We start from the raw sequence: 20,700 nt of genomic DNA on the forward strand, positions 1-20,700 counted from the left end.
TTATTCCTGGCTTTAACGATGAGGAGAAAATGCCCGAGTTGTCAGCAGACATCACGCGTTTTGGCCACGGCTCAGGTGGCTCAGATTTCCCAGCAGGCCAGATGGCGGTGCTATGTGGGCAGTGCGGTGTGGATGGACGGACGGACGGACAGGGTGGGGGGTGGGTGTGTGAGAATAGAGAAGGACAGGGTTGCCAGATCTCGCAGGATAAATAACGACACGTCTATGAAAACAAGCCCCAAAGGAAGCGACCGGGCCACATGAGCACTTAAAACCTATATCCATCGGCTATTTGAAAATAGCGTGAGCTTCTAAATCTGGGGGGCGACAAAAATACATATTAATTCGGGCCTTTGCAGAAAAAGGTTTGAGAACCACTGGTTTAAACAACTTTAGGGAACAAGCCCTATTAAGCAACTATACACTTTAGCAACCCACAACTACCGATATAAAAACAAGCCCAAAGCCGCTTATAATAAGCGGACATGGCAACACTGGAGAAGGGCCCTGGCTGCCTCGGCCAAGGATGGATTGCTCACACTCTGGCTCTCTCTCTCTCTGTCTCTCTCTCTCTCTCCTCTGTCCCTCCCTTGCAGCTGTGCCTCTACAGCTCCATGTTGAACTTTTAATGTGTTCAATATGTGGGCCCTGGGTGAAGCAGAACACATGCTTCATGTTGAACACCCGGCACACAGGCATTGGTTTGAAGGAATCCAATGCTCTGCTCTGTCTGCCCACTTCCTCTCATTGCAACACATTGAGCCGCCGAGGGGATGTTTGTTAATGATGCGTCGCGTACAGATCATTTATTTTTTACAGTAGTTACTAGCGTTCACTACACTGTACAACCAGCCTGTATACGCTTGAATTAAATTATATCGTCAGTGTAAGGCAGAAACCTTGTATCTCCATGTATCAACTTTTCATTTATTTATTTATTTTCATTCAAATGAATGTTTTATGTTTTATACTTTGTCGTATCGCACAAAAGTAGCAAAAAATAGCTGATCTACACGCTCACAATTCCTCGCTGTGATGTGACACGTGAGGTTGTAGATCTGCAATGTTTGGCCCTTTTTTAAAATGTTTGATTATTTCTTCTGTCGGGTGGAAACCTCATATGTCCAAAACTGTTACTTTTCAGGATTCAAATAAAAGAATAGCGAAAGCAGCAGATCTACAAGCTCAAAACGCGTTGCTTTGCGCTGCGTTGCGAGCTTGTGGATCTGCTACTTTTGATGCTTTTGTGTGACACTGTAGTATGATCAAGTAGGGCGTTAATTAATGAAAAAACTAAAAGTTAAAATATGGAGATAAGCAACGATCTCCATCTATAATGACATCCAAAATAAGGATGCCAGGTTGAAAACGGTTAAGTCTGTATGTGAGTTTCATAAATATCGAACCAATGAAAAGTATTAACAATAGCTTGCGACTAAATAATAACTATACTGGATCCATTGGAACACATGGGTCCAGGGGGTCCCAAGCTAAATGAACCCTAATGGATCTGTAACTCATAGTGTTATTGTGCCAAATGGACTCTCACAGGTCCATTTGGTTCCATTCGTACACTCTCAGATTTCAATTAAACCTTAATATTTTGTGTACTGTAGAAAAAGATCCTATCAAATTGCCTAATGCCTATCAAACTGAGCGTCCTTGAAATTAAAAGGTTTGAGAATGCCTGTTTTAATTGACGCTCAACGCAGCTAATGGTTGTAATCAGCCTATTGGATAAAACACGCAGCCCAAAGCCTTAAAGAAGAAAAACATTCTCCATTGTGTGAATAAAAATCTTTCAAATCCCGTAGCTTATCATTGCAAAATAAGCATCTTGCAACTGGATTACATCTCTCATGCTTGCGTGCGTTCTCACGCTCCACTCCAGATGGGAGATTCATTTTGCAACCTAGATGGATGAATTATTGTGCAACTTTTTTGTCTTGATATGGTAAATGTGATTCTATAATATTAATCAAAGCCAATACAAACATTTTAGAAAGCAAAAAATTACTATCAGCCGTGTTTGATTGTAGCTGCAGTAACGGTCTCCAGAAGTCCTCGATTGGATGTTTGAGCAATAATCATGAAATAATAATATTTAACATAAGCCTTTAAGTTTTATATGATGCACAGAATGTTCTGGATTTGAACAGATAAAATGACATGGAGTCAATTCCAACACAAGAAAACAAAATGCTAATATTCAATATTTACTTCAGCTTACTGTACGCTCCATCACGCTATGGTGTGTCTTGCCGAAAAGAGCAGATCTCCAAGCTAACACTGTTTCGCATGAGGACACGTTGTTAGCTTGAACATCTGCTCTTGTTGACACCATCGTGCAACAGGCGTCAGGCGTGAGAAGTTCCCACAGGGAAAGTGTTGGAATATAGCTAGAGTCCGACCACTACTGTATATCGAATATAACATGACTTTTACATCTGTAGATGTATCTGCAATAGGCTCTATGCACAGCAGCCATTTTGGAGAGAAATTGGGCCTCCTCTTACTTCCTTCACAGGTGTTACCAATGATACTAATGAAGACTATGTTCCATTCTGGTCAAACAGAGTCAGGGTGCTGATATTGTGCATGTTGACTCACTGGAAACACTCATGGTTCCTTGAGGGGTCCATTTGGTTCCATTTGTACACCCTCAGAGTTATGGGGTACCTTGACATTAAAAGGTTTGAGAACCACTGTGCTACATGAAATGGAACAAAGCCTTCATTAGTATCATTGGTAAAACCTGTGAAGGAAGTTGGGAGAGGCCCAATTTCTTTCCAATATGGACCGCTGTGCATAGAGCCTATTATGCAGCCATTGTTGTCAGAAATCACACACGCTCCTACTACTGGAGTACTGTAGCCTGGTTCCAGACGAATCTGCCTTTGCAAAATTGCATCGCACTTTAGCCCTCGGCAGATTAGGTCTGGCCCCCCTCCATAGAGATTCCATTTCTCTCCCTCCGCAGTTGTGCGGAACCAACCAGGGCCCGGTATCCAAATGTGGGCGGGCTTATCACCTTATTTGGAGCATTGACGTACAAGGAAGCACTGCTCTGATTGGTTCGTGAACAAGGAAGCACTGCTCTGATTGGTTTAGGTCTAACCAATAGAGTCCGTTTGGATCTTTTTGTAACCGCCCCTTGGAAAAAATTCTATCGTTGATAGGGACCAGACTAATATCCACGCAGTGTGTCGTGTGATATTGTCTGGCCACGCGAGGCTAGGAGTACTGAGGTCCTGGCCAACAACCATATTCTATGAGGACCAGATAACTCGAACATATCCACTTCATTGTTAAATGGTGCATCTATATAGTGCCTTCATCCAAAGCGCTTTACAGTGTGCATTACATTCACCCGTTCACACACATTCACACACCGATGGCAGAGGAAACCATGCAAGGCACCAACCTGCTCATCGGGAGCAGTTAGGGGTTCAGCGTCTTGCTCAAGGACACTTCAACACTAACCCATGGGGAGAAAACTGGTCGAACTGGGAACCTTTTGATTCCCTGCCACTCTACTTCCTGAGCCACTGCTGCCCCTACTTCTGTACTGACTGACTGGCGTGGCCAACAAGCATGTTCTATGAGGAACAGGCAAACTCCAACCTCTGCATAGCGTCCTGTCAACACAAAGAGGTCACGAACACGACCACATTTGGCCACACCTCCGGTCAGACGGTCAACAGATGCTGTTTGTTAATTTTTGTGACACGGTCAACAGATGCCGTTTGTTAAAGGAGAATTCCGGACAAATTAAGTGTTATCTTTCATGTCTCGTTACTCACCTAGCGACGTAAAAAGTGGCGTTCTTTTTTTCCATATATTCCCCTGTCGTCATTTTTTAAACACCCTCCGTTGTTATAATGGGAGCGCGTGGCTTAGTGAAGTTCGTCTATTATAACCGACGCAATGTTATTTTTTTCTCTACTACGATTCATTGTAGAGTCTCATGATAGTCAAACATGCGCTGAAAATTCCTGCGAGCCTGCCGTTAATGGCGAACGATTTAACACTGGATGCTTGTTTCTTTCCAGAACCTGGCAACTCGTGTTGCCAGATTCTGGAAACAAGCAACCAGTGTTAAATCGTTCGCCATTAACGGCAGGCTCGCAGGAATTTTCAGCGCATGTTTGACTATCATGAGACTCTACAATGAATCGTAGTAGAGAAAAAAATAACATTGCGTCGGTTATAATAGACGAACTTCACTAAGCCACACGCTCCCATTATAACAACGGAGGGTGTTTAAAAAATGACGACAGGGGAATATATGGAAAAAAAGAACGCCACTTTTTACGTCGCTAGGTGAGTAACGAGACATGAAAGATAACACTTAATTTGTCCGGAATTCTCCTTTAATTTAGTGCCAGAGCTTGTGCGATGTCATCCCCAACCGCTGGGGCCTGGATTATTCTATTACACTTTCAAGTTGGAAACTGCAAGAGCCCTTTTCATTTCAGGATAATGCACTCGTGAAACAAGAAGTGGTCTATTAACGGCCGTGGCATCCCAGTGAATCTCCGATGATGAGTGACCTCCGATGTGGTCACTCTTGCCCAAATAGGGAGGGATGGCGGGACAGTGGATCCGAGATTATTAATTCACAAACAAAAAACAAATATAAAATAAACGTGAATATATTCGGAAACGTACTTCCTTGGACTACTGGCAGTGTAGTGGCTTGTGGGATTAGCCACGGACAGACGGGCGGACACAAGGACATAGAAATGTATAGGGGACATGCTGACAAAAGCTGTTACTGATTGCTGACACCGTTGATGTCAACACATCATTTTTCTATTATTTTTATTTTCATTTCATTACAGTCTAATATTATCCTTATGATTATATTGTTGTATATCGTCTCTGTCGGGTGGAAACCTCATACTGTATGTCCAAACCTGTTACTTTTCAGGATTCAAATTCAAAAGTAGCTGATCTACAAGCTCAAAACGCATCGTTTCTCACCGCATTTCGAGCTTGTGGATCTGCTACTTTTGATGCTTTTGTGTGACGCTGCAGTACGATCAAGTAGTGCGTTAATTTATGAAAAAAACACAAAAAGCTAGAATATGGAGATAAGACGCTTCTGCCCAACAGCGGCAATATTATAATATTGTTGTTGCACAGTCTTGCGGAACACGCCACAGAAAATGTGCTGCTTGGACCTGTATGAGTGAGTGAGTGACAAATAAACCCTCCAGATTCTTAATTGATTCAGATGTTGACTGATAGTATTCAGGCAAATTACATTGGGGCCTCATTCACAAAGCTGTCGAAAATAGGGACACCAGGTTGAAAGCGGTTAAGTCTGTCTGTGGGTTTTATAAATATTTAAGCAATGAAAAGTATTAACAAGAGCTTGGGACTAAATAATAACTACACTAGATCCATTGGAAGCCAGGGTTTACAGAAAAGTTACAATTTTGGACAGCAACGATATGTTTTATTTTTAAAAACAAAAGAAGAAGCCAATGGCTGAGGAGAATCTTGAGAATTATATGAATGATAGAGCAAAGCCAGGATTGCTGGGAGTGAAGTAGACTAGCGGCTGACTGTCCATCATAACGTCCTGTTTATTTGATGTGTGAGTATGGCACACACTTCCTGTTTGTATGTGCTTGCTCAAGTTTATTTCCGTTGACATGATGTTTTGTATGCGGATTGTAGACGCATCGCATTTACACTTGACTTCATTGATTACTAATGTAGTCCAATGCGTCTCTGTTTTGGGCGATCAGATCGGACCGCAGCTTTAGAAACACCACCAGTCAGTGTATGTCCTCCATTAATTTCAATACAAAGTCAATGGGGTGTGATGGACCTTATTAATCTCAATCTTCCCTTGGAAAGACTCCTCTCCGACCAAGAGAGAGAGAAAAAAACCGACCTCCTGTCTGCCTGACTGTCTGTCTGTCTGTCTGTGTTGTCACCCATCCATCTCCCTACCTTACTCACCCACTTGTCTGTCTGCAAGTCCCAGCTCCCATCCCTCGCCTGATGGAATGTCACTGACGTTCTCTGCTGACAGACTATATTGTCGTGTGCCACTCTGGGCGGCACAGGTGGGGCAGTGCCCCCACCCCGCACGCACGCCACCCGCACGCCTTGCCATCGCTCTGTCCCCTCCTCCCCGAGCACAAACGTGGCCCAGTTACAACGCCCCGTACCCTTGCCAAGTCGGGGCTCACTCATCCGGGACCGGGGGGGGGGGGGAGGCTTGGAATGGGGTTTGACCGTATTGTGGTGCACCTGCTTTAGCCCCGCTACGCCATATCCTCCTCTGCTGCCACCAGCAGCTCCGCTGCGGCGAGGGAGGGAGACGGTGGCAGCTTTGTCGCACAAAGTCTGCGCGACTTAAACCCGCGGAAATCCACTGAACTTAGCCGCTCCGCTGGCCGCGGCCAAAACAGCATCTGATGTGCCTTATTTGTTGACAGTGGGAGATTAGTCGCAGAGGGCACGCGTCGAGGGGGCTTACCGCGCACAGAGACGGGAGCAAAAGTGCCCTGGCTCCTCCTTCCGCGCTTGCCAAACGCAGCCGGTCGGTCGGTCATGCACGCGTGCGCTAGCGTAGCCTCGTGCTACACAGTATTGTGTTTGTCTATCAGCGCTGCACCGCAAAATCCTGAGCTTAAGCTTAACCACTTTTAAACCTGGCTTCCTTATTTTGGGCATGTCATTTGGGGCAAAAATGTGTCTTAAATTATATTCAGACATAGCAGATCTAGAGGTTTGTAGATCTGCTATTTTGGCCACATGATATACAACGCAGTATAAAATAGGTTACATTTGAAGTGGTTAAATATTAGAGTTAAAAAAAAAGACCCTTACGAGCCACACTATAACAGGAGTTTACTGTCCAGATAAAATGGTGCATGAAGCAGCTTAATTTGCCCATTTTGGGATGCAGCATGAACTTGAAATTACACAGTAAAAACATCTTCTGTGTCAATGTATCCACTTGTAACTCTGAGAGTGTACAAATGGAACCAAATGGACCCTTACGGGTCCATTTGGTTCCATTTGTACACCCTCAGAGTTTAATTAGAGAGAGAGAGCGAGAGAGAGAGAGACACACACTCTCACACACACACACACACACACACACACACACACACACACACACACACACACACACACACACACACACACACAGAGGGCTGGTGGCAGGTTGAGGGTCTCTGCTGGCTGTTGTATATTAGCTGTGCTAGAGCTCCCTCTTGGTGCGTTGTTGGAGAACAGGCCTTCCTCCTCCTAGCGCACTGAGAGTGGCTGAGACAGCTGGCTGGCTGGCTGGCCCTCTGTTAGATACAGGGACCCCCCCCCCCATTGTGGGACGAGCCTGCCACAGTGTGTGTGGGAGTGTTTTGGGGGGGCTAAATTGAGACGTGGTTGTCGTCTGTAAGTGCAGTACAGGGGCGACACGTAGAGGAACCATTCAGTTTTGAAGCTCACTGGTTGATTCCCTCTGAGAGGGACATTTTAAAGGGAGCCAAATGCAGTGTTTTTTGGTTTGACTCCCAATTCAAAATGAATATCCACCAATTTATTTTTTTATTTTTCATTCTTAAAAGTTTAATATTGTCTATTATATTTTTATGCGTAATGCCTGCATAAAACATCTGGTTTCTATATTGAATAATTACCACTTAAAATGGTTTGGTTTGTAGTATATTTTTATATAGTTTTTTTTCCAAATGGTTTAATTTTATTTTGTCGGAATAGAAGTATTGTTAAATAAGTATAGCAAATGTCAATATTTCGGAATATTACAATCATGTATGGTGTGTGTTAATTATATTATTATTATACATTAATGGGTACTTACTAATAAAATAATAGATTCACCACCTGATAAACTGCAACATGCTATTGTGAGGTGCAACATGATTATACATCTAATATTGTCTGCTGTATATTATATTGCTGTAAATGATATTAAATACTATCCATTTTTTTCTCTCCTTTTTTCCAGGGCCGATGTATGAATTTCAGCCGTGTGCCACATCAATAGAAGATAAAGACTACTGTCTCAACGCCCACCAGAGCTGTACCTACCTTGCTGTGGACAACCAAAGAATTTCAGGTTTTTTGAAGATGTGTTTTTAAGGCATCTAAAACCACTATGACTCTTTACTGCTTTCCCTAGAAGTTACATGTTTGCATCAGCAGCATTATCCTAATGCATATTCATAAAGAAAATAGCACTTCCTTTTATTTCAACCGGCTGTTTTTTATTCAACTCGAGTCGAAAGCGCAACAACAAAGGCGCACCATTCCGATTTGGTCGGCTTTCCCGTGCGTACCAAAGGCGCGTACCAAAGGCTTAACATATTCTGACCATATTGTGCCTTCTGTGAGAAACCAAATTTCATGGACACAGACGGAAGCTATCTAAAAAAGGAAAAAAAATAAGGAGAGAGAGAGAGAGAAACAGCGTTAAAGGGGGGGGGGGGTGTTTGCCTTTGGCATGGAAGTGGGAATAGTCCCAGTGGGCATTAAGAGTGCAGAAGTCCATCGCCTCTTGGCAATGTCTCGACACGCAAAGCCCCATCCGAGTCGGACCGTTGTCGAATGCCCGGCGGGAGCCCTTTGACTGGCGATCTTGTCATTTTAACACTGAGAAGTGCACATGCATGACAAATTATAGACAGGATGGCCCTGAAGGAATTGGACGGGATATGCCCTCTTTTTTTCCCCCCCATCTTTTTTTTTTGAAGACACCTTCCTTTCATTATGCACTCAGGACAGGAAAAATTAATAGAGCGTTATTCCACTCGGGGACAGCCCTGTGACCACATTGAAAGCCCAGCTCTGTTTGAAAGGGCCCCGACGCCTGCAGAGTGCAGACGCTGACATGCAGGCGCCTGGTGGGTTTCGCCCCCCATTTTTTTTCCCGCGTGCATGTAAACACGCCTATCACTTCACCACTTTAAACCCTGGCATCCCAATTTTTAGGCACGTCATTACAGGCAAAAATACAAATGTGTAAAATGGTCAATTCTTCGAAAATAGCTCGAGCTTGTAGATCATCTATTTTCCAAATAAATTAATGACATTTAAGTGGCTAAGTGGTTACAAGACCACTTAACCATACGTGTCGTGAATGTGTGTGTGTGTGGTTTTCCTTTTTTTCTTCTTTTTTTTAAATAGATAGCACCAGTCGGGATGCCCCCAATGCCACGGCCGTCTCTATCCTCCGAGGATAGCTCGACCCGTCACGACCCGCCGGTTCTTTTCCGAACCCCAATATCAAAGTTTAATTAAAATAATTAAAGGCAACAGCAAGCAGCCGCCTGTGAAGGCTTGCCTGTGTTTTTTTTTTTCTTCATGCCTTTTTGACATTGAATGACCTAGTACTGCGTGGTACAGTGGGGGGAAAAGAGGACACGTTGTCTCGCGTCCTGCGGAAAACGCAAACTCAAAGCAACGGATTCGATGGACGGATAAGTATTGTTCATTTCCAGAAATTATGTTCCTAGCCATGTGGGCCCCTCAGCCAAAAAAAAAGGGTAGATATATTTGTATACCGTCGCTGTCTGGTGGAAACCACGTATGTCCAAAGCTGTTTGTAGGGAATGTAAACAAAAAAGAACCCGCGTTCCAATGGATCCTGTGTCGTTATTATTTACTTTTCATTGGTTCAATATGTATAAAGTCCACACACATACTTTTTTAATACATACAAAAGTTTTCCAAATATTTCAAAAATAGCACCAACAAAAAAAAACTGATCTACAAGCCTCTAGCTGTAATTGATGGAAAAATAAAATCCCCCCCCAAAAATATGAAACATGGACATACAAGGTTTCTGCCCGACAGCGATGATATACATACTATATTGTATGTACAGTACACTGGAGATTTGTCAAGCGCGCTGTCATGACGCCAATCCTAAATGATGTTAGTGCGAGGCAGGGACACTGGTGGGGGAGGAGAGGGGGGGGGCGTCGGCTCAGGAAAAAGGGCTCCAACGATCCAGTCACTTCGGATGCGCTACTTCAGACGCGGAATGGAGATTGGAGTGGAAACCTGCCAAAGCGCGCCGGGGCTTTGACGGGAAGCGGTATGGACAATGACCAGTGGCGGGGTCAGTGGCGTGTCTCCGTGCAAGCAGGGAAGCTTATCAAATGACACTAAAAATAAGTTCAACCACCGTCAAGTTTGAAGGGGGTGGGGGGGGCGGGCTGGATGGGCGGGTCGGTTGCGTCTCACAGTTTGGGGGCGGGCGGGCGCACCCTATCAACGGCCGGTCTAATTATTCCTTTGTTTGCCTTCGTCAGGATGGTGAGGGACATATGAGGGGCAAGCGTCCTCGGAGGGGTTGTGATGTTTGTTTCGGACTTAAAACACTTTCAACCCGACGTCCCTGTTTTCGGGACTTGTCATTATGGTCGGAAATGTCCGAAAGTCTTTTGAAAATGGCCAATCTACAAGCTCAAAAACGCAACACGTTGAATTGCATTTTATTTTGTTTCATTAAATATTTTTTTATGAATTTGTTCAAATATTACAAACTTTTGGATTAGGTCTTAACTGTTTAAACGTGCTTTTTGCCTCTTGCGTAAATTTGATGAATGGCCTCCTCGTGGACGGACAATAGAACAGGACATATTTAAGCACTCCGATATCTGGTCGTTGTTTTTTTTTCTGTTAGAAACGAGAGCACTTCACTGCTATGGAACCATGCAGTACTAGTGAGATATTTATATAGCAGAACACAGCTACATGTGCTAGCATCACAACACAAGGGTCTCTCTGCTGCCCTACAGTATGCCCTAGACATTGGTACACAGCATGGTATTGTTATTTTACACATAGCTTTTGTAGATAGAAATGTGCGTAATATTGCTACTGTATGTTTGCATTGCCTTAAGTGTCCTCTGTATATTAATGTTTTGAAGGAGATCTTTTTATATGTATTTTTGCACTTAATAAATGCATGGAACTGTTTTTATTTTATTTTATTGTTTTTATTTTTGTTTATTTTTTTATGAAATTGTCAAAATGGCGCCTCTGACGTCAATTTAGAACGTGGCTACCTTTCAAATTATTGTTTGTGCGCGCGCACATTTTTGTACTTTTTAAACTCTTTTATTGGCTCCCATGACCTGCAACACAAATATAGCAGACGTTTATGTCTGTTCTTTTTTATTATTGTTGTATTAAAAAGTACAGTATTGGCTAGTAATTGATCTTTTCAGTGCCATATGATTGTATAGTCGTCGTCCTGAATACTGCAGTTCTATAATGATTCATGTAAGTCATTGTGAGTCAACAGGATGAGGGATATGGAATTCTTCCATGTCTCTTTACTAGGGCTGGGCATTATATGGATATTGTATTAATTTCCAGATATGAGGCTAGATATTGCCTGTGATTTATGGCATAAGTGTCCTGATTTTAATAACTATCTTATACCTTCAGAAAGGTTAGAAAATTGTGAAAATAGTTGATCTACAAGCTCACAACACATTGCATTGTGACACGCTGTGAGCTTGTAGATTTCTTGTAATTTTGTCCTATAATTATATCCCCAAAATAGTAAGGTTAACATGGTTAATGGCCACATTAGAGTAAATTATGTAATTTTATGATCACACCTGACTGTTCTATTATTTGCCTTTACCCACTTAGTTATTATAGGCAATAGGCTGCTGATCTCATTGTGTAAATACTTAACCAAAATAATAAGGATTTTGTGATTATATTATCACAATGTTGATGTCGAGGTATTTGGTGAAAAAAAACATTGTGATATTTTTATTTTGTCCATAATGGCCCTACTTTTTACACTGTTCTTGTTTTTTATTCAGACCATGTCCCTGTTATTGCACTTAAGCGTTTTGTGTCGAATATATATATTTTAAATGGAATGTGAACTGAGTGTTGCTGTTGTTTTTGTGTGTGTGTGCGCGTGCGCGCGCGTGTGTGTGTTTATACCATATCATTGCTGTCGGGCAGAAACCTTGTATCTCCATATTTCAACTTTAAATGTTTTTCTTCCGTAAATTAAAGCCCTACTTCGCCTCTCACACAAAAGTGAAGAAAATAGCAGATCTACAAGCAAGGCTATTTTCACAATTTTACAATGTTTTATTTTATTTTTTTAAAGAGGAAAGCTTACATACAAGGTCTCCACCCGACAGCGACGATATATTTATGTATTCTACACACGCATGCTGGGTAGGGCTTGGACATGCTAAAGGCTATGTTTAATTGGTCCATACAGATTTATAAGGCCCGACAGGGACTGTGATTGCATGAAGGATGTGGTCCGAGCACTGGACAGTGGGCAGCCGCTCTCCCCCTGTGAAGCACATCACTGGAGGCACACACACACACACACACACACACACACACACACACACACACACACACACACACACACACACACACACACACACAGGCGCACACACACACATCCCTTGAAGGTTCTCAACGCCTCAAAAATGAGGTCTTGCATTTAGTAAACCCCCCCACCCCACCAACACACCACATCATGTTCTAACTGTGAGTAGAAGAGGATTTCCAACCACATAAAACCAGCTTCACTGTCCAATGCCAGCTTAAACTATGATAATGTTGGTTCAATAAAAGAATAAGACACATTTATATCCTCTATGGCTTTAAAACGAGGTGATGGGATTTATTATTATTGTTGTTGTGAAAATAAGTGTTAAGTTAAAGTAGCTCTAATGTTCTGATAGTAATCATTGCTACAGTATAGAGTATCTCCCGTCTCTCCAGCTCTAGTAAACAGAAAATGCCTTTTCAGGTGAGGATGCCAATTTTATCCAATCAGGCGAACTCATGCACGATACAGAATAAACAAATGAAATTGGAATTCATGACACAAAGAAGTGATCAGAAACTGGAACACTTTAAAACTTAAGCTGATAAATGGGTACCCTAGATTGGCTGAAATTGGCAACCCACCTGAAAATGTTTTTTTTCCCCTGTTTACTAATACGCTGGGGGAGACGGTGAGAGAACCCTGTTACTGAACAAAAATTCTATTGCAATAATTACTATCAGAATATATTGCTTTAACCTTTTAACAGAAAACTTAAACCTTTAGAACGTGTTGTGAAGCATGGTTAGCTCAAAAAACCTGTTGTCTGCACTGCAGTCAGGCTCATAACCACCATCTCTGGCTGCAAATCAATTTCCCGCAAGGGACAATAAAGCTAACCTTGATCTCTCAATGACTCGATGACCAAATGTCATCTTGACCCCAATAAGGCACAGACGGTACCACTTGATACTAAGGAAACCATCACCATAAGCTTTCAACTGAGCATTTCACACGGCTTACTGTCGAAAAAAACAAACTTGTTATCGGAGACATTGAGAAACCATATCTTCATGTTTTCAAAAGGCTGTGTTTGATAGTGCCTTACTGAAACATCTGCATAGCGCTTTATTTACCTGTTTGCTTATCCTCAGCAGCAGTAATCATGGACCGCTGTGTTAACCCATTAAAACCGAGGAAGCATTTGTCAATTTTAGATTTGAGCTATATCTATATATTGCAACATACATTTTACAGAAAACGCTTTAGAACAGTGGTTTAGAACAGCAGTTCTCAAAAATAGCAGATATACAAGCTCGCAGTGTGGCACAAAGTAAGCTTGAACATTATTTATTTTAAAATGTTAAAAAAAAAACTTCTATTCTGGGGGTCACAAGTGCAAAACCTTTTCGGATAGGGGTCCTTGGCACAAAAAAAGTTTGAGAACTGATTTAGAAGGCATTTGTAGAATCGGCCTCAGGTCTTAACTCTCTGTGCCAATGAAATAAAAAAATATGTTCATACTGTGCCAGCATTTATTTTCAAAGTAAAATAAAAGTGCTTAGGAAGCGAGATACAGCCTTTTTCAGTTATAAGTTAAACAAGGAGTGGATGGAGCTGCAAATCTTCAGATAATGATATCTTGAGTTCTGAATTTTTTTTTCAAAAAGAAATAATATATATATATTTTTTTTTAATAAAAAAAAAAAACTCTGGATAACTCGTTCTGGCACTGAGGGCATTCAGAAAAAACTCGGGATAACTCGTGGCTTGGCACTGAGAAAGTTAATGGGTTAATTTGTCTCTTCTTTTATGCACGCTCAACAAGATGCTGCTGCACCTGGCCATCGGAATCCTTTTACTTCTTACTACCTTTTACTTACTGTATACTGGTTCTCAGCGTGGTGTCTGGGTCCTTATGCGGGTTCCAACCGGTCCCCCAGCTAAATGATTGATAGTTAGGAACCTAATGGACCCTTTACGGGGTCTGTAACTCTTGAGAGTTAAATTAACACTGAGCATTATACAGTGATTTCTACCAGGGAGGAGCTTCCTTCTTCCACTCCTGGCATCACAGCTTTTAATAAGAGAGAAAAGATATGGGGCAGATGTAGCTGTTTCAACACAATTTCCAACATTTATATAATAGGCTATTGTTTATGAGAATGCCACATTATAACAGAGGTACTGTTTTCCAGCATTTAGAATTGTCCGTTGCCCCAAGTAGAAATGTCAATGCTGTACTTATTTCTTTCTATAATTTTGAATTATTGTGTTCGTACTGTACATACACCTACAGTAAGTCAAAAGGTTTGAGTACTTATTTCACCAAGAACACAACTACCAAAATATATAAATAATTATACATACAGTCACAGTGGTTTCATGACATTTATGTTCAAAGTAAAAATGAGAAAAAAATGTTCAAAGTAAAGCCATAAATCAATCCATTGTAACACAGGATACTGTATTTTAATGGCGGAAGCTTAACTCGCCATTAAATCTCAAACCCCACTTCCCCTGACGCGCACGGTCAAATCCTCCGTACTTAATTCATCCATTTGTAACTCTGCAGGGGCATACAAATGGAACCAAAAGGGTCCGTTTTGTTCCATTTGTACGCTCTCAGAGTTCAAATCAACACTGAGGATTCCACAAAAGTTTCTCTTGCAGCTGCTTCCCCTCTCTGTAAGCCTGCCTGGCTTTCCCAGAATCCCAGGTTATCCCGATTTGCACAGTCGCCTCTGACATTTTGGGTAACCGCGGGATCAGATACCGCAACCCGAGGCTCGGAACCTTTTAGCGCACTGCCATGTGGCCCTTTTACCTAAGTAAAAGTATCAATACTGCAATGTAGAAGTACTCTGTTACAAATAAATGTCTGGAATTCTAAATTTACTTGAGTAAAATTACAAAAGTATTGGTATCAAAATGTACTTAAAGTAAAAGTACTAAATGTTTGAAAATAGCAGATCTACAAGCTCGCGACGCGACGCGTTGTGAGCTTGTAGATCGGCTATTTTCAAATAGCCGAGGTAAAAAATAGGGCTAAAGTAGTTCATGTATATTTTATAATGTAATCATTTATAGTGGAGTAGAAGTAAAAGCATAGACAATTGGAAATACTCCAGTAAAGTAAAAGTACCTCAAAATTGTACTTGCGTACAGTACTTGAGTAAATGTACTTAGTTACTTTACACCACTGCCTGTCAGACGCCACGGTCGAGGGCCGTTCCATCCTGGGAACAGCTTGTTAGAGTTGACACTCGATGTTATGCATTGTATTTCAAAGAGCATTAAAAGCAAATCCCCTTCTCGGGCGACGGAGAAGGCCACTATTCAGCGGACCCGGATGTGGGGAATGCAGGTGGAGGGGGGATTTAGGAAAGCTCCCAGGGGTTTGGGATTTCCTGTGCTTTAACCACTTAAAACCCTACTGTGCTTAGTTGACCAGTGTCCCCCAGGGATCTATACTTGGTACACTTAATTTTTTCCCCCGCTACACCAAATCTCCCTTTTTTTTCCCCTCTACAAAAAAATTGCCAATCTACAAGCCCACAACGCTTTGCAACGTGACGTGTTGTGAGCTTATAGATCTACTACTTTCGTTGAATGTTTGCCCCAAAATATATAGGACGCTAGGGTTAATGTATTTCAATTGATGCTTAAAGGATGACTTTAAAGCTCTGTAACGTAACACTTTTTTTGTGAATAAAATGTTATTTTGTCCAATGTTTGGTAGAGTATGTTAATATAATAAGAGGTGTGCCAAAAAAGTAACATGTCCCTAACCCAAACCCTTCCAGTATGACCGCGAAACCAAGAGACAGGCACGTTGACGTGGTGGAGCAGCCATGACTTGTCTCTATACAGAGCCCGCCTACTGCGCCGACCCCGGTCATGGAAGCGATTGAGGACCTGCTGGTAGAAGTGCTGGTTGACTGTCTGACCCTGAGGAACAAACTCATGATGGACCACTCCCTTCTGACCTTCCACTTTGATTTGGACATGTGAGTGTTCTTGGGCCTTGGTGAAGTTGTGGTCTTCCACTGCAGGCTCTGTCTCTTGGTTTCCGGGTCGTATTGGAAGGGTTAGGGTTAACCCTATACTAACCCATTTAAAATGGATTCTTTGCTCCATGTTCGTGCCACCTCCAGTTGCATAACGGAGGGTAACCGCTGCAGTGTAATTACACAACAGCCTGGAACAGAAGTGAACAATATTATAGTAGAATAGTGGTGAGCTATTACGTAAAACAATTAGCATGAGCGTGGCTGCCACAGTCCTGTTTCTTTTCTGACACACCTCGTATAACTTACACAATCAGGGTGGTTGTATTTGGTCTCCCTGCTCCATTGAGACATTTAGATCCGACCTGTGTCCGGTTAGACACAACTTTTGACAGGATTTCTAGTTTGATACGAATGTTGACCTGAAGGTCAAAATGTAATTTCTCCTCTGAGCAAGCAGAAAGACTCTGATAGCTCAGTGCAAAAAAAACAAACATGTTTGCACATAGGACCCGGGTTCAAACTGGGGTAGAGGAGGAAAGTCACATAGTGCAGCTTTAATTCCGCTTTACAGTATGTTATATTTTAACCACATGAACCCTAGCATCCCTATATTGGGTCATAAGCGAAAGTATAGGCAAACATTCTGCAAAAATAGCAGATCTACAGTACAAGTATGTAAAACATGTAGTCACTGTTTTGTCGTATTGTGACCATAATATCGTTACAATATCAATATTATTTGGGGGATGACTTTCGCATCAGTTTACAAATGTATAAAATGTCTCAAGTGATTAAAACCAAGAAAAGATAACACTTATGCCATGTCACGATATCCCCCCAAATATCTAATCTGATATCACGGTATCCTTATAATATCCATTATTTTAGACACATGTGGCTATTTTTTTTGGGTCGAGCCTCGTCTTGGTGTTGCAAACAACACAGGTATCAGCATCAGATATCAGATATCAACAAAGGAGCCAAATCGATGCAAGAAGCACCTTTTGTTCACCTCCTACGCAGTCATGTGACATTGATTCCCTTCCCCTACTCGCATGTACTATGGCGTGATGTCACTCTAAAATATGATATCGCCCAGCCCTATAGGCACATACCATGTTTTACACTTTGTTTCTTCGCTCCAATGCCTCTCTCTCACCCATCAGCTCAAACATATTTTCTCTCAACAACACTCTGCTTGTTTTGCATGTGCTGTAGCACCTAAATCTGGGGGCTGTGCTCAAACCTTCCCCTGCTAGCTATTAAATAATGATGACACAATGTGCACTGAAATTCCACGGGGACGGGGGAGGAGGGGGGGTGGGGTTTGTTTGCACGTGTTGAGTTAGGTCCATGAACGAGATCACCTTTTTTTTTCGCTGGAGGGGTCAAGGGGCCGTCTGGGGCCTGTTAATGATAAACATACGACTGTCAGCTCGCAGCGGGCCGCGTCCTGGCCAGCTGTAGATTCACACAGGCAGCCTGCATGCCTGATTCGTGCGCCGTCGTACGGCGGTGTCGCCACGCGCCGTGAATAGCCGCCGTACAGGCTCACAATGCGTACAAAATATTGACATCAAATTATACTTAAAGGCATAGTTCCCCCCGAAAATGATTTTTTTTCTATCGATTAGTCACCCCATGGAGACTTGAATTCATGGATATTTTTTTGTTTTTGTCGCATTCCTAAGCCAATAATTTAATGACCGGCAGCGGTTCCGGTAGGAGACACAAAGAGTCTCCTTTGTGTCTCCTACCGGAACACTGGTCATCAAATTATTAGCTTAGGAATGCGACAAAAAACAGAACTATCCCTTTAAAGGCAGTGGTGTACTGTGGATTTTTTTAGCTACTGGAGTGCTACGTCACGCGGCACGTGCAGACACGCGAGCGATCACCGATTGAAATAACCTCTTTATTACATACACCTACAACAGTACTTAGCCATGGTGGAGGTATAGGTCAGGTGACCTTGCCAGCAGGGGTGTATACACTGGCTAATGAATATACAGGCTAACACAGGCCTGAGGTGTTCGTATGTATAACTGTCACATTTCTATAGACTCATACGCAGTTTAAACATAATAATAGCTCATGACTTCCCCAGCAGATGCTAAGGAACTGTGCTAAAGATTATACGCCCCAAGATGCAATCGTTCTGCGTAATAAACACCTAGCAATGCATGGTGGGTGTTATTTACTTACTTACTTGCTTGCTTACTGTTGATAATCACTAAAACTAAACTGGACAATCAAATACATTTAATACGTAAATTATGTAGATATTTTTTGTAAAATGTATGTGGCAAATGTAACAAATTTGCTCACATGATGTGACGTTAGATCTGCTATTTCCCAGCCAAAAAATGGACAAGTGGTGAAATGGGACTTTCTGCACAATGAGTACTGTAAGTTTATTTTAACCCATTAAGACCTGGAACGCATTGGATTTGAGCAAAAAAAAACATTCTTTTACACTTTGGCTATTCAAAAATAGCAGATCTACAAGCTCATACGAGCTTGTAGATCTGCTATTTTTGAAAAATTGTGAGCATGGGTGCAAATCTTTGAATATATATTTTTTAAAGCGAACATTTGTAACTCAAATCTTTGCTTTCTGGGGGTCCCTGGAACAAAATGTTTTGAGATGGCGGTCCGTGGCCAAATACATATCATTTTGGGGTCCTTGACATGAAAAAGTTTGAGAACCACTGACATAGCAACATACGTTTTATTTCCAAAAACTGTTAGGATTTAGAAGACATTTTGTAGAATCGGAACCTCAGGCCTTAATGGGTTAACAGTAACAATGCCACAATGTAGAAGCACAAGTAAATGCATTAACAATTTTTAGCTGGGAATGCATACCTTTTTTTTTTACTCGGGTAGTATGTACAAAAGTATCAGCAGCATTAAAGTTCCTACGCGACCGTGTGCTACCTCAGGTGGTGGGTGATGGGTTGTGGTGGGTGTGCCATCCCCCCCCCTTCCTCCTCCATGGCTGGCATGGTTTAACATTAGGATAGTTTGCCCGGTGTTTGTCCACGGATGACGAGCCTCTCATTGCTATGCATGTGCCAGATGAATCATAAACCTGTTCCATATGCCCTCGCAATTTACTGATGGGCCCAAGCTGTTTTGGTGGATATAAAATCCAGGGATTACTGAGGGTTGATCCTCACTGAATGAAGGGAAGGAAGCAGAGAGAGAGACAGACAAGCAGACAGACCAAGAGAGAGAGAGACAAAGAGAGACATAGAATGACAGACAGAGAGAGAGAGAGAGAGAGAGAGACAGACAGACAGACAGATGGAGGGTTAAATCCTGAAACTGCAATCCATGCATTTCATGTCCAACCCGGGAATTCGAATCCGGGTGTCCCGCATGAGAGACCAAATTTCTACCACTAGCCCATAGGGGAGATATTGCACTGAAGAGCTTCAGGCAGTACTACCTGTCAACCAGTAGGCGTCCTACCAGACGCCAGGGTCTAAATGTCTCAACTGTAGAGTATAGGTAGACCACCTCCAACCACTGCACATGTACTAGTTATACTGTATTAACATACTCTACCATACAGACGTACTAGTTATATTGTATTAACATACTCTACCATACAGTAGCACAAGGTATATTGTATAAACATACTTTACCATACACATTGGTTAAAACACATTATATATTTATTATTGTGTACCCCCTCAGTGTTACAAATGCCTAAATTAACATACAACAGATTTGACTGTTTGGGGCCGCTGGTTAATCTATCAGGGGCTTTATGAAAGTCCTTTCATGCATACAGATAAACATGTTTGTCACCTTGTCATCAATGTCATCAAAGTGTAGCAGTCAAAAACACAAAGGGACTAAAGCTTTTGGGAATTAACGTACCTTTCTCACGAAAACAAAATGTTCATCACAGAGGAGAAACAATTAAGTAATTTCTGTAAGAGTTAAGGTGCTTATTGTAAACACAATAAAAACATGCTTATCAATGGGAGACACATTTCTAATTGGATTGACATAATTCCAAAATGGTAACACAAACAAATAAGAGCTTACAGTAGAATTAGTTAAAGTGGGTTTTGATAATAACAGAGAGCTTTTTTTTTTGTATAAGTCCATCAGGCTCGGGTTGTTTTATGGTACTGTTTGTCCTCTCTGTACATGCTATACGTATGTTGACATTGTCATGTCATAGTTCTACTACCTTCATTTGGACGGGAGCTTATATTCCCAGGATCAATATGTTTTTTTGGGGGGTTTTGTTAAAAAGTTGAAGCTCTATATTCAGATAGTAATCATTGCTATAGAGTGTTTTTTTAGTAACCTTCAGTAACCTTCAGTACCCCAGTAATGGAGTCTTACCGT

At 41.9% G+C, this 20,700-nt stretch overlaps 1 protein-coding gene across 1 annotated transcript in view; it reads left to right on the forward strand.

Moving 5' to 3' along the window:
• antxr2a (ANTXR cell adhesion molecule 2a) overlaps positions 1-9,715 on the forward strand; it is a 102,938-nt gene extending 93,223 nt beyond the window's left edge. The window contains exon 17 of the mRNA XM_080432988.1: positions 7,997-9,715. Coding sequence (XP_080289114.1) covers positions 7,997-8,035 — 39 coding nt within the window. The 3' untranslated portion in view covers positions 8,036-9,715. The remainder of the gene's footprint in view (positions 1-7,996) is intronic.
• The last annotated feature ends 10,985 nt before the right edge of the window (positions 9,716-20,700 follow it).

The sequence above is a fragment of the Gymnoscopelus braueri genome (genome assembly GCF_963280865.1).
Source record: "Gymnoscopelus braueri genome assembly, chromosome: 7".
Lineage (NCBI taxonomy): Eukaryota > Metazoa > Chordata > Actinopteri > Myctophiformes > Myctophidae > Gymnoscopelus > Gymnoscopelus braueri.